The sequence below is a fragment of the Nicotiana tabacum genome, chromosome 2, assembly GCF_000715075.1.
Source record: "Nicotiana tabacum cultivar K326 chromosome 2, ASM71507v2, whole genome shotgun sequence".
Classification (NCBI taxonomy): Eukaryota; Viridiplantae; Streptophyta; class Magnoliopsida; order Solanales; family Solanaceae; genus Nicotiana; species Nicotiana tabacum.
The window spans coordinates 84,529,758-84,546,437 of NC_134081.1; the positions used below are offsets into that span (position 1 = coordinate 84,529,758).

General features: G+C 34.2%; 2 protein-coding genes across 7 annotated transcripts; both read right to left on the reverse strand.

Moving 5' to 3' along the window:
- Positions 1–1,930: 1,930 nt before the first annotated feature.
- Positions 1,931–6,965, reverse strand: LOC107775183 (uncharacterized). Its single transcript, XM_075235579.1, has 7 exons — positions 6,295–6,965; positions 5,960–6,037; positions 5,129–5,163; positions 4,975–5,030; positions 3,916–4,014; positions 2,845–2,934; positions 1,931–2,320 (listed from the first exon to the last, which is right to left on the reverse strand). The coding sequence occupies exons 1-6, from the start codon at positions 6,742–6,744 to the stop codon at positions 2,876–2,878; spliced, it is 777 nt and encodes a 258-aa protein (XP_075091680.1). The 5' UTR covers positions 6,745–6,965; the 3' UTR covers positions 1,931–2,320; positions 2,845–2,875.
- Positions 6,966–10,722: 3,757 nt separating this feature from the next.
- On the reverse strand, positions 10,723–14,786 carry LOC107775179 (transmembrane protein 184C-like). 6 transcript variants are annotated; one of them, XM_016594879.2, is made up of 6 exons: positions 14,346–14,601; positions 13,188–13,353; positions 12,348–12,670; positions 12,128–12,250; positions 11,441–11,731; positions 10,723–11,133 (listed from the first exon to the last, which is right to left on the reverse strand). In XM_016594879.2, the coding sequence occupies exons 3-6, from the start codon at positions 12,660–12,662 to the stop codon at positions 10,927–10,929; spliced, it is 936 nt and encodes a 311-aa protein (XP_016450365.2). In that variant the 5' UTR covers positions 12,663–12,670; positions 13,188–13,353; positions 14,346–14,601; the 3' UTR covers positions 10,723–10,926.
- Between the last annotated feature and the right edge of the window lie 1,894 nt (positions 14,787–16,680).

The window sequence follows — 16,680 nt, forward strand, 5'->3', positions numbered from 1 at the left end:
CCTCGAAAGGTGCCTTAACTGTCCAGATTTGCCTCCAGGGCCAATGTTCTATATGCTGGTCTGAATTAGAGACAACAAGATAAGCAGATTTAACAGTATAGGTCCCATCGCTGTTTCGGTTCCAATTCAGTGTATCTTCAAAATCACTGAATCTTTGAAAAACTTCCAAGACCTTGTAGAACTCCAAAGTTCTCTCAAGCTCCCAGTCACTGTATTTGTGCATATAACAGGAAAGGATTTGCTAAATTGCTATTTTTTTCGCATTTATGTAATTTGATTCTCTTTATATTGTTTTAATTTTAACTTGGAATTAGAACTTGTAGTCTCTCCATTAATCACAAGCACTAGTAGTTAGTGCACTTTATACACTTTGATGTTTGATTAGGACTTTTGGTCCTTGTAGTTTGTGATCGTCTCTCTTACTGGTTGGGGGTTGGCCTTCTACGGAGGTTATAAGCTCTTCACAAAGGGAAACAAAGAGAAGAAGGAAGAGGTACGCCCCTTTTCACGTTGAACAACTTCATTCAAATATGTTGTTATTGCTGGTAATGTTAAAGCATATATTTTAACTCTCTATTTCTACTTTACTTTACTTATGAAGAAAAAGGTATTAAGCAAGTTAACTGAACCTAGCAAACATTTCATCATGTGTACAGTGTATATGGACATTTCACCTTGAACAGACTGCTATTCTTAAACTGCTTGAATATCTGATCTGATTTGATTCATCTCATGACAGAAAGTTGGTGAAGGATCCCACTAACATTGGATGCGTCTAGGATCTCCTTGAATAAATCCGCTGCTTGGGCTATGTGGTCTTAAATTTTTGCCATGAGTTTTGCATGGTTTCCCCCCATTTCCTCCATTTCTCTTATTGGACTGAATTGCACATGAAATGCTGGACAATTAGCTATGTATTTTTTTTTTACTTGTAGACTGTCGGTCTATTTAGAAACTCTCTGCTTACTGCTTACTGAGACTCTGGTGTTTCTTTCTTTTGAAACAAATTTAGTTACGTATTCAGTTGCATAATGACTATGAGTATGTCGAGAGACGAGCAACAGGTTTTTTTTCATTCCATTTCTTTTGTCATTTTAACAAATTTGAATGTGTAGACCTGGTTTGATGGAGCTTAATGAACCAAGTACACCACGATGCGTGGTGGTCCTTTTTGGCATGATAGTAGCTCAACAGCTGGGAATAAAGAATCTTGGAGCTTCATAGATCCAGCAAAGCTCATTTGCTTCATCAAGCTGTTTCCTTTCATGCTTGTTAGACTTTGGGAGGTGTATTCATACAATTCTAGCTATATTGAAGGAGAAAACTGACAGAAAACTTAAAATGAGGCGCTGGTATTATGTGATATGTTGGTGGAAATATGGAACGCTTTTAGCTGTGGTTTATGCACAAGGTTAAGCTTTACAACGTTTAGAAATGTACAAGATTCGCTTTATTGCTTCTGCTGTCAGAGAGAAAAGGCAAAATCTGAAGTGGTAGCAACCTATGAATGTGGTTCCATCCAACTTTCATAACTCATTCCGTGCAAGCAAATGTACCTTGCTTAACTTGAGAAAATATATTGTACAGAAAAGTAGTAGTACTATTTTATGCACAAGGTTAAGCTTTACAACGTTGTAGTAGTACTATGCTACATACACTTCCTCATATGTATAGCATAAAGGTTTCGTAAGACCAGTATTCTTAATCCAATTCTTTCTATTTTTCACAGTACAAACGTTCTTGAGATATGGTTCTTCATGTTCTTGAGAAAATTACCAAGGTGATTTTTAAAAAAAAATAGTATCCGGATCAGCTTGCACACTCTAAGGTAATACTTTCAGCTCCTCTTTAATCTCTAAGCGGAGTGTACATATTTTGTGGAGACATTACATCATAATACAATCAACACCTTGCAACTTGGAGTCGAAGATTTAAAGAATGAAAACCGTCTAAGAAATTATTGTTCTATGATATACATTTGAGTTACATTAACAAGTGCCACTCGACACCTCACCTGATGAGAAGGAAGAACGTGTTCTTACAAAATACCAATCCATGGGGATGACGAATGCATGTTATTGTATGCTATGGTATACTATGGGGCAACTACAAGCAAGTATGGTGGTATCACCACTTTCACTAACATAATCAGCAGCATTCTATAATATGTTTACTATGTGTTTGCGACTGTAAGTCATGTTCATGGTAAGCTATGTTGAATGTCGTGTTCTTCGGAATTTCATGACAAATGATAGTGCTTACTGAACACTTCTCTTCTTCCCATCAGCTGCTGCATTCCCATAAATCCTAATGATGATTTCTGCGAAAGAAGAAAAGGAACCAGGCTCATACATGATATGACAAGACCCCAAAAGGACTGCTAAAAGATAAATTTCCTCCTAAGTTCAGAGGGTGCGTATGCTCATATCAATATTATAGCAAATTTTGTTGAACCAGCTCAGACAATACATAGCTAGCTAAAAGACTCTACATTGTTAACATCAATAAAAGGATCAATTCTGAAATGAAAAAGATGGACAGAAACAAGGTGTCATCCAGTAGATAAACATGGACAGATTATGACAATAAATGACTTCTTTTTAAGAAACACTGATTGTACACAGCGTCCAAACAGTTTTATTCTGGACACTGCTTCTACACTGGCAGTATATATGGAAAAACAACAAAACAATTGTGCATGGAATTTTCTTTTCAAACAAATAAAGACTGGAGACACAGTTTTGTTCTCTAATGCGTATATATATATGTTTACAAGTTGCTATAGTTTTCGTCGAAGTGTGTTGTGGAGCACATGCATAGCCAAAATGAATCTGAGTGGTTTACCATATGCCAGTGTATCACTGGAGACCACTGCCTACTCCGCGTCCTTAACTTCTGCTTCAACATCAACAATTCCGATAGTGGAATCCTTACCTGTAAAGTAAATACAAGAGGTGAAGTAGTCCCTAATCCAGATACCGAGGGATCCCATGGATCTTGATTCAAACCCTGATGATCAAAAGTTGCGCAAGTTTTGGCAGTATTCCACAATCTAGCGGCTAAATCAATTATAAGGATAGCTTCAACCTTATCCAGGAAATATGTTTGGAAGATTCATCTCTGAAAAGCTTATGCTTAAAAAGTTCTCTGACAGAAACTTACAATGAGAAAAACATAAATATGGTTGGTTGAAATTTTAGGCTTTGTGAAGCCTTTTAGCTTTTACTGAATCCTTATGTCCCCACGCCCAACCCCTCAAAATATGTGTCCCACTAAGGAAGGGGGTGGATTTAGAAGGAATGTTCACTCAAAGATGGTTACTAACAGCTTAAGCCCCTCTTCTCTATAAATATATAAAATGTTTGAATATCATATTCAGAAGAATAAAAACTAGAGATTCCTTTTGTTTCAAGAGAAACTCAAAGTGAATAAGCATGAGAAATCTAGATCAAAAGAAGTTGACAGTCTAGCATAGTGATCTCAAAGCAATTAAGTTTGTATCTAATATGGAAGGAAAGATTAGCTGCTTCCCCATAATGTTTTCAACTGTTAAAACTTATTGTATTAGACAAAAAGGCTTTAATCTTAGGGAAATATTCGGATATCCACACTAATAGAGCACATAAGGATTCCAGAAAAGTTAAAAAAGAATGGGTTTTCTTTCTTGAAGGAATCCATCCTCATATTTATTTATGCTGACTAACTTTTAAAAAGAGAGAACTGCAAAAGTCGAGCTCATTTAAGTGAGAGGCAGCATTAACTCGTCAAATGAACGATATCCCAAAAAAACTTCACGAGACGAATAGACTGTTATTGCCCTATTATGTACCAAATTTAGCTAAATCGATTATACACTTTATAAAAACATCCTAACCAGTAAATGTTTTAAAAAAGAAGGGTAAGAAAGCTGCAAACCTTTCTTTGAACGAGCACTGAAATCACTGAATGCTTGACCAAATGTAGTTGACTGGTTGGAGAACTTTACTGGGTCTCTCACGAACTCATCACCAACAACTGCAGATATAAACTTATTTAGCCCAAAGATGATGTGTAGAATAACTCATCAATAAGAATGATGCATGGACTATCTTAAATAACAAGCTTCGCTTGCATCAGTTACCATGATATGATCCATATCAATGTTTGACCAAGAAATTTCACGATATTAATTATCGGTAGCAACATCTGATGGCACTGCTGTACCCAAGTGTACTTTTAATCACCATTAAAAATATCAAACATGTATATACTCCAAGGATTCAAAGGACATCGATGGAGAGAAGATAATTTTAAGGCAAAGAAGAGAAATACATGAAGTTCTCCTTATGAAATCTAGGGCTGGGAGATCAGTGCAGTAAGCCTAACTGCAATGCAAAAAAGCCCACATAGATGGTCTACGTCGCATATATGCATTTAGACAAAGGAATAAGATTATGAGGTGGAGAAAAGCGAGGTAAACAACGGTACATGCCACACATGAAACACGCTATTTCATACTTGAATTTCTTGATAAATCTTTTCCGTGGTTCATTCAGAAAATAATTAACTAATTGGATTTGATATTCCTTAGCTAATTGAGCTCAGGCTCAAAGTCCATTGACAAAGCAATGAACTGTATTCAATGCGTAGAAAAGCCGTGTTAGAGAACTGCTTCATCTGGTAATGGACAATGATACCAAGTTTGAACACAACAGTAAAGTTTGGTATAAAATTTCTCCCAAACTTGAATAAACTATCTATTAGACTTGGCTTGTCTTGTTTACCGCTCGTTACTCCCCATTCCACCAACTAAAATAATACCCAAATCTGCTTTCTAAGGTGCATATATGATGAGAAATAATACTGGTAATGCAAAAATCTTGCAAAGAGGCCCAACTCCACAAGATTTTGACGGCAAGAATGCTATCGGTCGATCAGCTATGAGAAAGTTGTCAAAAAAAAGGGAGACAAGCCAACTTAGAGTATCAACTTAACCTGAGAATGGTTGAGTACAGAAAGGGCAAAGTTGAACCTCATCATTTAAAGTAGACCTGCACTGGGTGAAAATCAATGCTATAAGTAACTAACAGAAATAATCACGCCGCCTGGATTCATATCTTGTTCTTAAACAAGGTTCCATTGCTCTTACCTGAAAATTTGAAAATCATTCCCACAGTTTGGGCACTGCAAAATAGGAGAAATTCATTAGCAAACACATAAGGAAACATGTGCCATAAGAAGTTTGATAGTTGTCCGATGGACCCAAAGAACACTTCATTTGATCTTCTTTAAATTTTTTTAAAAAAATCAAATTTCTCAACACACCTAAGGCTTGCATCTATAACGGAATAATCCATACTACTTGGTGAAAGCATCATGTGGACATTGTAAAAATATATTGTTTGTCGCAAAATAGTAGTTATTCTAGAAATTCTGTTTTTCATTTGAAACTTAAGCATTTCAGTTTTAGTATATAATGCTGGAGGTCCCATGATGCAGGACATGACACATTTTGAGATAGCTGAGAAGTGGTTAATAGATTTGTGGCGAGATAGAGCTATGATAGACATAGCGTTATTGGAATGAAATTTATGCATTTTAGTTGAAGTCTATAACAATAGAAGTCCTTGATGAAACGCAGTACATGACACATGTTGAGATAACCAAATCTATAGAGACTAAAGGAAGTGCGCATCAAGCTAACAGGCGAGAAAGTGATCTCATTGGGAACCATACATTAGAGGAGTCTGGTATTGGACCACTTTAATATACTAAAGTAATTCAAACTGCAATTCAACACTTCAAAATAATGGATGAGATGTACTATCCACATAAATTTATAATCAGTCAAACGATTCAACAGGCTGCTTAAATTTGACGCTTCACAGGCACAAGCAGACACTTATGCAATTTCGAAGCGGGAGTTAAAATAATAGGATAGATTTCGCAAAGCGAAGATATGCGAGTATGGTTCACTTACAGTGCCTTGAACTATATCTCGTCCAGCCCACCAAATAAAAGCTCCCAAACCTACAATTGGTAGTAGAACTGCAAGGAGCTGGAAGCCAGGAAATGGATGACTACTGTTAATTGACAATATAATCATTGTTAATACATGCAAAGCAGCAATACATAGATTGACTGCACTATGAAAGAAACTGTAATATACTAGTCCTTTAGGTTGAAGCACTTTGCAAACAGCGAGAACTTTAAATAAATTTTAAAATGTAGTGAATACAACCATCCTAAATATGAAGTGTGTGTGTGTGTGTGTTGGGGGGGGGGGGGGAGAGAGAGAGAGAGAGAGAGAGAGACCCAAACAGAAACAATAGCATCCAAGACCCAACCAAGCTGACCAGTCATAGAAAGATAAGTCAACCCAATTGCTAGAACAAGATTAGTCACCACTCTTACAGTGTTACTATTATCCCTCCCACCACCACCACCACCACCACCACCACCACCACCACCATCACCAATTCCATCAAATCCAAGCCCTTGTTTGAAATTCACAACAATCATTCTCTTCTCACCACCCCATCTCTCCAAACTCCCATTTTTAGCCCTCTTAACTTTCAAGAACGAGGATTTCTCCTTAAAAGCTCTTAACTTGTTCCAAAATGATACATTTCTTGTACTTAAATGAGTGTAACAACAGATGGGTCGACGTAGTTTTAGCCCAATAAAGTTTGGTTTTCTGTACAAAGCATTGTGTGGTGTATTTAAGGCTAGGAAATTGATGGAAATTTGAGCAAGTGCTGTCATGGCAAAGTTCAATTCCTTTTTACAGAAAAAAGAGGAAGTGAAATGAATTGAAGAAGTAAGTTTATGTGAAGGGAAGTTGAGGCTTTTGTATATTTTACAATTCTAAAAATAGAAGGGATAATATAAAGACTCCATTTTTACAGAAAAATAAGAAGTTTGCAATTTGCAGAGCAGCTCGCCTTCTCTACAGGATTTTTCCAGTCATACGTGGCCTAGAACTCGCTCTTCTAAGAGGTGGGACCAGGTTTTATATTTTTCTTTTTAACAATTTAAGTTTATTCTAGTATAGAGGAATTAACAAAAGCAGAAAAGAATTATTTTCCTGGTGACAAGACATGCATAATTTTCCTGTGTTCTTTCCATTAAGACGCAATTCATTGCGTACTGGTAAATTTGTTCGCGTTTCGGGCGTGATTAAAAAATATTTATAAATTTGTTAAATGATATTATAAATTTATAGATGTAAAGAAAGAAGAAACATAAAAATACTAATGTTTCCTTCTTATCTATAAAAATCATGTGTAATCTAACCATCATATTCTTTTTTTCCCTACAATGATAGAATTCTATATCTTGTAAAATTTAATTATCACAATCACTCATATGTAATGATATGCTAACTCAAAATTAAAATCATATTCTATCTTTCGCAAATTTAATACCTTAAGCATATCAACATTATTTAGCTCATATTGGGGACCAAAAAAAGCAAAAGAAACCACAGATGCATAAGAAATTATAGAAATTACGTATGATTATAGTGATTAGGAGGTTTTACAAAGAATTCCAAAGTAAATACCTCATGGTAATTATGCATAGACAATCATTTTAAAAGTTTCTCACGATTTTGACCCATAAACAAAACAACATTGAAAATCTCACAAAAAGTTAAAGGACTTACTGAAAAAATTAAATGTACTCAATATCCCAACTCCCAAGTATAACATTCTTCATTGTAGATTATGGAAAGAATAATCTCAAGCATGATAAATAAATATGAGTATAACTATATAAGTTTCTATTTATAATATGGAAGCAAGAAAAATACCTGAAATACCTTTAAAGTAAATTTAAAAGACAATAAACACAATAATCCTAACCATAATTAACAAATACAAGTTTGTATGTATGACGCAGAAGCAACATAATATATTTTTGAAAGTATTATCAAACAATAATGCTCTATTGAAAAGAAAAACTTCTGACATTATAGTAAATTATAATAAAATAAATATTTTTTCAATAAAATAAATCAAATAAACTAATACCATCAGTAAAATAAAGGGAAGAATAGTTTTTTGGTATTTTTTCTTCAAAAAGATAATCTACAAAAGGAACATGCAAACTCCTAATAATAAAAATTGGAAACCTTAGAAAAGAATACTTCAAATGCACAACAAAAAAAGCCCGAATCTCTCCCTCGATCAAATTAAAGAGCTTACGATTTTAGAATAGACACAAAATCTATATGTAGTTGTTTCTGACTATTATCAAAGAAGTTCTAGAGTTATTTTGAGTATTTATATATAAGTAGCTTTTTAGCTTTTATTATATTTTTGTTCTTTATCATAAAACATCATACTTTGGTTCCAAAAAATCTCTCTTCTGACACTCTCCTCTCAATCTTGCAAATACAATCCATTTGTATGCAACCCAAATGATATTCCTACAAACACATTGAATATTTTACTCAAGTTTAACATAAACTCATTGCACATCAATATACTGAAATTCTCAACTCGAGATACTTCTACCCCTAGTTATACATCACATGAAAGAAAGAACTTAAAGAAAAATACTTGAAACCTCTACCTGTAAATTTTTTGCCATTCACATTTGTTTGCCCACCATATTGATGCGTGCAAATGATTCTTATGATTCTATACAGTACGACTATCATTAAAAGCTCAAGGAAATCATCAAAAATAAAAGACATCCATAATAATGATAATAGACATTCTAACTAACTAAATATCGCCAGCATGAATCATGATTCGATATAGAATTCAAAGAAAAAATATTAAATTAAAGATAGAATATATTATATTAAAAGAGAGAGAAGGGAAATAAGTGGAGAACTTGCTCTTGTCATGTTTAACGGTGTGTGAAATTCAAAAGGGAGTGAAAGGAGGAATAAAAAACAGATTAAAAACCAAAAGGAATGAAAACAAAGAATATTGAACAAAAGTAGATTGGTCGTCTATGAAATTATAATGAGATTATCACTTTATGCTTTTGACATTCTAAATAGAGCTTCAATATATATAACTTATAAATCCAGCACTGTTATTAAACTTTAAGGCAAATAAATGCCTCTCAATTGCTGAAACGTAGTGGGAATGACATTCTAATTAATAGAGGCTTCAACTATTATTAAGACAAAAAAAAGACCATATCAATTGCTGAAAGTAGTGGGAATATGTAAAGTCTGTCGAAAACAAAAGGAGAATTTTGGACCAGATGAGACGAAAAATGTCAAAAAAAGGAGATAAAAGAAAAATAGGAATGCTAAGTCATAGAGAGGTGACACATCACCTCAAATATGCCCAGCTTTATATATTTATATAAATTTGTGTGTAATTTGTTTCTAAGGGTTAAGAGAAAAGGAAAAAGAGAGAAAATACACTACTATTTCTAAGTTTCATTTTATATGGTAACAACTTAAAATTTATGATCTTAAATATGTCATAATAATTTTTATAGTTATAAAAGCATATCCTTAATAAACTAAAAAATTGAAAATAAATATCAATATAAAATGTGTTATTCTTTATGAAATATACTAGAAAAAATATCTAAAAATGAAACCAAAAAAATAATAATATGCAACTCGATGGCTTTGCTTGACCTGCTATACTAAAAGTGTTGTAAACTCGTCGTATTTTAGGATTCTTGTAACCAATAGTATATCTTTTATTTTTTAATAACTGTTACTATCACTAATCATACATCAATTAGTATTTTTCTTGTTTGAAATCTTTATAATTTTTGTATTGCAGACTTTATTTGAAAAATAATCAGAGCTTGATAATCTTATAGAAATGAAAAAGAAATCATAGTTTCATAATGACAACTCTGCAATGATGTGTCTACTACTAGTTGCTTTGGGAAAGATGTGCTCAATTTAATTGATTGACAAACGAAACGTAAATTATGATAGTAATTACATTTATTTCATTATTTTCAATCTTATGATTTCCAGTGTATTGCAAATAATTGTATAATGCACACATATAGAGCATCGCAATAGTGAGAGATATTTACCTTTTTTGACTTGTTTATCACAAGAATTTATATTGCATGAGTAAAATTTAGAATATCAGATTTATATTGGTTATCTAGTCTTCTTGACAAGGATGTTCGATCATAAAGAAACCATCATGTCTAAGGTAAATGGAAAAAACATTATGTACTGCATCTCATAAGCTCAATCCCCGGCACTAGCTCGAAAGAATGAGTTAAAAAAGACTTTTGAAGTCTTGTGTAAATATTTGGGACACATTTGTTGGTTAATAAAAGGGTTATCAAAGAGGGCGGGGTCAAATTAAAAACAGAACAGGTTGTAGGTAAATATTAAAATTTAGTTCCCGCTCGAGGTTTCAAGAGTAAAAAACTTGCTGTAGACCAAAAAATATATCAAGGAAATGAGAGGGAAAGTAATAAAAAAGGAGCACAACAATTATATCTACGCTTCACCTGCTTGCTTTTGCTTTCTCCTTGTGAAAAGTGTACTACTATCTTTTTCCCCGCCTTATGGGTAAAGGAAAATGGATAATAAAACGTTATAATTATATTTTGGAAAAAAGAAAAGAAAAGAATTACCAGCTCATATGTTTCTCTGTTTTTATTTCAAATGAAGTAGCCATTGGCTCAGGATGGAAGGATTCAGTTCTAAGTAACTCTCACAATATATTCTAGTGGATCTGTTTAGTTCTAATAAGATCTTTTTTCATCTCTACATATCTTGAAATAGGTGCAAGGTACAACTACACTGCCTGTTGATTAAACTGTAGTTCTACTTACTCCATCAATTTCTGCATACTTCTAACTCCATTGAGGATACATTATTTAATAGAAGAATCTAGTATACATCAACAAGCAAGTCCAGGATAACATACAAGCAATAGGAAGAAGATACGATGTCTGAAGATGATTTTTACAACATTAATACATGTTGCATTATCACTCTTTCTTTTTATCTCCTGAACTTGTAACAGCTTCTTGGCGATATGGCGCAGCACTGTATGCATGACGCATAAAGATAGCAAAGAAAACCATCTCCACAATCACTAGTACATTCTGAATACCTTCCTGAATATGCTCCACGTCAAGCCAGAAATGTTGTGATCTGATTATGCCTAGTGATACAAGAATCTCAAGCAGAATACCCTGCAAAGTGGTAGGAAGTTTAATTTTTTCAAGACTAAGCATAAGGAAATTTAATGTAAAAGCTGACTCCATAAAGTAATTGCGTGCTAATGGTTTGATTTTTTTTTTTTTTTTTGAAACTTACTAATGGTTTACTTTTAATACCATTAGGATATTGAAAATATAGAACATGTCTAATCAATAATTCAGGGTCCCACAGGCATGAACAATATCCTTGTCAATAAGCAAGTAACAGCAAAACTGAACTCCAATATGTAATTTACAAGAAAGCAACAGATAAGGCTGTAAGAAAAGATGAGAGGAGTACCTGCCAGAAAACGAAAAAGACAATTCCTTTGACACACAGGAACTTGGCTAGTGGCTTGTGAGGTGCCAACTCTTTTGCAAAGACATGGTAGAAAATCACAAGAGAATACAAAGCCAGTGAAACGGATATGTTTAAGATCATGGTAAAGGTCCAGCTAACCCAACTAGGGTACACTCCGAGAAGTTGTAGAACAATCATTAAGATGGAGCATACAGGACGAATCACAACAAACTGCCATGTCCAGTTCTTGAGAAGCTTCAACGTATGATGGTTCAAATGAGCAGTGTGAGGCTGCAGTAATGAAACAGTTAGATTGTGACTGGGTACAAGGAACCATATACAGAGAGGCAGGCATGCTTTTGAAGGAAAAAAAGAAAAGAGAAGCAGCACACTTATATTCCCATCCTCTGAGTTTGTGAACGAAGTATACAGCAATATAATTTGGCCATGTAAAATTACTAAGCAACTAAATCTACCTATCTATAGGTGCAAAATAGTTGAAATAGTTAACTTTGTGCTTAACAGTGTACTCAACTAATACAGCATGCAGAATGGTATTTCATTATTTTTCAGTCCTAGCCAGCAATAATCCAAATTTACTCTTGACAAGAATGCAGTGTTAATGATATATAAGAGTGATACGTACACGGTACACATAATTCACTACACCAATATTACATATTTTACCTGGAAGAGTGTCATTGGGAATGAGTGGTGAATTTGTCTTCCCTTAATTTCATCAGGGACAATGTTTTTGCTTATGGATATGTTCAAGTAAGTGTACATCAATGCCAGGAACTTAGCCATCACCTGTATCACTTAGAATAGAAGTAAGCAAAGAATCTCTGGTTGTATGCAACTGATAAGAACACAGCTCAATGGGTAGGTTAGCTATATATCGACTTACAATTGCTTCATAACATTCTTTGACAGAATCCAAGAAAGTGAAAAAGGGTTTGCTTCCCATGAAATCAATCAACCCAATGAAGGAGTCAATAGCATACAAGGGTGCCATGAGGACGATGATGATTATGGCCTTTTGCTCTTTAGGCTTCTTCCATGACATAAAATGTTCTGTCACTAGCTGTATACTGAAATGCATAGTCAGCATGAGACATATAGTGGATCCTATCAGTGTGACTTTCCCACGATCTAATTCCATCTTCGTAGCTAGCCAATCAGTGGATCCTATCAGTGTGATTTGCCCAAGATCTAATTCCATCTTCGTACCTAGCCAAAGAGAATATCAAAATCAAGACCTGCACGGTGTTGTTAAGACTTATCAGGACTTAGACTGTTTGAGAATAAAAAGGGTAGCCTCTGTGACTTCTTATTTTTGGTTCACATAAAAAGGAGGTGCTTTGTATGAAATATGATTTGGAACATTATGACTTTTTCATGGGAATCCTCAAGTGAAAAAATCTTGAAATGCACACAGATGATTTCAGGTTTAACGTAAAATAGTGTAACAGAAATTGAGGTGGAAAAAGAGTTCTTAATACTCATGCAAACATACCAAACAAACTGAATATGCAAACATACCAATCAAACTGAATATGCAGACTCCTATAGTCCTATTGTGGTCTATAAAGGTTTTCCTCATTATCTACAGATCCCATCTCATTAAACAATACATCCAACAAACAAAAGACAAGTAAATGTCCAGAGCGTATGCTGGATCATTTGACGATGAAGAATGTTCGAATCTGAAATTTCAGTAATCAATAAGAAATGTGACTATTAGCACCTTTTACAGTAAGCTATATTTATCTTCAAAATATCTTGTAGGTCTTTTACATCCTTCAGAAGAAAAGCCCTCCAAACTCCTTTTCCCTTCTACCATTTTCTACCACTTAGCAAAAGAGGCCATAGGATGTCTCTTCCTTAAATACATGGTGTGGACTTTGGGGTCTCTATGTCAAAGAGAAATAATAACCAGGTAAAGCAGAGGTTGTTAAAGAGGAAATCAAGTGCTTTTGAGTTATGGGTAATGTCACTTAATAATAAAGCATGTTCCTGAATCAACTTCACAAATATACGAAAATGTAATTTTCAAAGTTAACCAAAATTCATTCATTTATACTGATACTATTGATCAACCACCATTATTCAATTCCTCGTCAAAATCATTGGGACGTTTCACACTTGCAACAATTAACAAACCCAAACAACCAATCTGCAATAATGATTTCTCATACCAGTCAGGTTTTAACCCAATTATACTGTCACTCATTATCTGAAGGGTTCTAATTCCTAGATGAACTTATCATGGAATTAAACTGAGAATCAATTACAGGAACTACCCAGCTTTGCTTTCTCTTAATGTTATAACTGGAAGAGCTGTATTAATTGATTCATGCCAATCTCACCTAAACCTTCAAAAAGGCCCTAAAAAGCCCCTAGCCATCTCATTTTGGATCAATGCCCACAGTTCTATGATAAACCTGTTAGTTAGCTTAAGCATAAGAGTTAAGGTAAGTGGAAAAATTAAAAGAAAGATTACTTCTTGATATCACCACTTAGTCCTAACTACAGTCTACAAAACAGGAAGAGGGGGGAATCCGAAGCATAGTAATATCAATAGTACGGATGATTTAACTTTGGGTCTTCGGCTCAAGAACAAGATGGAGTTACAAGATAATCACTCTGCCTCACCTTGAGTTTCCTCAACTGCTAACCAGGGGCAGGGCCAGGGTGACTGAAGGGGGTTTACCCTTCGTTGTATATGTAAGCTTAAAATTATTTTTTATGAATATTCCCTTTATCTTCTTCTTTATATTTTGAATCCAGCCACTGCTGCTAACCTTATATTTTATGACCTTAAAACCATCAAAATAACAAACCTTTTTACAAGGGTCATTTTGGATTGAAACTAGCTTAACAAGAAAATAGCTAGGCAGGCTACCATAATCATGTATTTGCTTCTGAAATTTGAAGCTTCACCCAAGAGAAAACATTAAGGACCAGCTGCAGCAATAAAGAACTGAAACAGAATTTTCTTTTTTCTGAAAGGTAAAAGTTTGTTTTTTCAATAGTATTGTGATGTAAACAAGTAATATTCTCCAACATAAGCGACTTTTTACGATTTATCGAACAAAATACATAATGATTTCAACATAAAAGAAATACTCCATAACCAATGAATGTAGAGGTAGGAGCTAAAAGAAGAGAGAAGAAAGAGAGGGACAAGTACTTACGGAGTCTGTATCTGTAGCAATAAGAGAGTTGGGATTCTTGGGGAGTGAATTAAATTGGAGGACACCAACCAAAACAGACCCTGTAGATCGTACAAGCCTGTTAACGTCGCCACGTTGAGTTTCTCATATTATGATGCTATGCTAAAAAGTAAAAAGGACGTTCCAAGGAGAGTGAATTTAATTCACTCTCCTCCTACGCGGCTTGATAAGCAGTAAATATTTTTTACAAGTGTTTACAACAAATTACAACATATACATTTACATTTATTTATTTATTTGGTATAAATACTTAATATGGTTAACCCTTCCTAAATGTCATTTTCCTTTGACAAAGTAATAAAAAGTTACCTCAAATTATAATTTATGTTTTCTCAATTTGTGGGCTACCTGCGACACTTTTGCTTCCTAATTTTCAAACTTTAGAAAACTAGTCTCATGAAACTATGATATAGTTCAGACCAGCAAAATCAACGTATTGAATATGCAATGTGAATATGAACATTAATTTTTAGATGTTAAAATAATATTCCCTCCGGTCCATAATAAGTGATTAATTTGCTTTGAACACACCCATTGAAATACTAAATTCTAGACAAAAACAGTTAGTGTGACTAAAATATCCTTAATTAAATATTGCAGCATAATTTAATGTGAGGAGTTAAAATTTTTTTAAAGATAAGTACATAAGGGTAATTTTAAAAAAATAAATTAAAATTTTTTTTGATTATATAAATAAAAACTTATTTTTAAAAAAATAAAAAAATAAATTAATCATTTATCGTGGATCTGAGAAATATTTACGTATATCAATGATCGGTTAAAATGCGTACTCTACGTTTTTCTGAACAGAGTTAGTTTAATCGAATTTGCTTCTCTATGGAACTAATGGGCCCAATATCTAGAAGAACGTTTAACACGCGGCATAGAAATTCTCAACAAACCACGTGGTCATGTACGGTTCGATCCGACCTAGTCGGAGGGTCCACAGTTGCCGACCCCCACGGTTTCTGACAGACGTAAAGCGTTTTGTAATTTTTGTTTTTTCCCCGAGGGTAGGCTGGCTCGTGTACATGGAGTGGTGAAAGATTGTATTGTTCATTTACTGCAATTCCAAAGGATTTTGGCTTTTGCTCTTTGTGGTGAACTTTAATCTAGAAACTAAAATCCAATATTTCATAAGGAGAGCCAAAGAAATTGAGGAGCGAGATATTAAGTACTAGTATTTAAATCTCCAATGACAAATATTTATTCCTTCGGGAATAAAATGACAATGATTAAGAGAAATGGACATGATCATCCTATAGTGAAGGATTGGGTTATGGGAGTATCTTCCACGCCTTTAACATCACTAAATTCAGTGTCCGGTGTAGCAGTAAATGCCTAGCAATCAACAGCCGTTAGTGCCCATAATGGCAGAAGGATACTCCTCCGAGATAATGACATACCAAAATTTAATAAATACGTATTAGTGCCAAACTGAACCTAGTGACAAAGAAGAAGCTTTAAAAGACTTGTCACGTTGATTTCACATTCCAGAACAGCTTCGGAAATAACTCTAAAATTGACCTGCCGATTTTCTAATACCTAATCAACAAAGCCAATTCATAGTAATCCACGTCGAAATAAGTAGGGTATCCCTAGGCATCAGTTCAACAATTTTGGACTGGACTAAAATACAAACTAAGAAGCTTCCATTAGAGCAAAAGCGCCACGACCAAAGAATATACAAACATGAACAGCAAGCTAGACAATAAAATTGATCATCTTTCCTGTAAACAAGTTTATGAATTCCTCCATCAAAGTGATCCCAACATTTGAGCATATTCACGAGAGAGAACTTTACATCAATGTGTGATTAGGTGGATATTATGATGTTCTGGGTAAAACTTGACCCAGGCTCCGTTTCCATAGTCTATTTGTTTTGTTTCATGGTACAAGCCCAACCCTTAGAAATAGGACCCAAAGAAATAATTAAACAGAAGGAAGAAGGTGAAAACTTTCAAGTAGCAGCCACGTGAAAGCATAATGAGCTAAACATGGTAC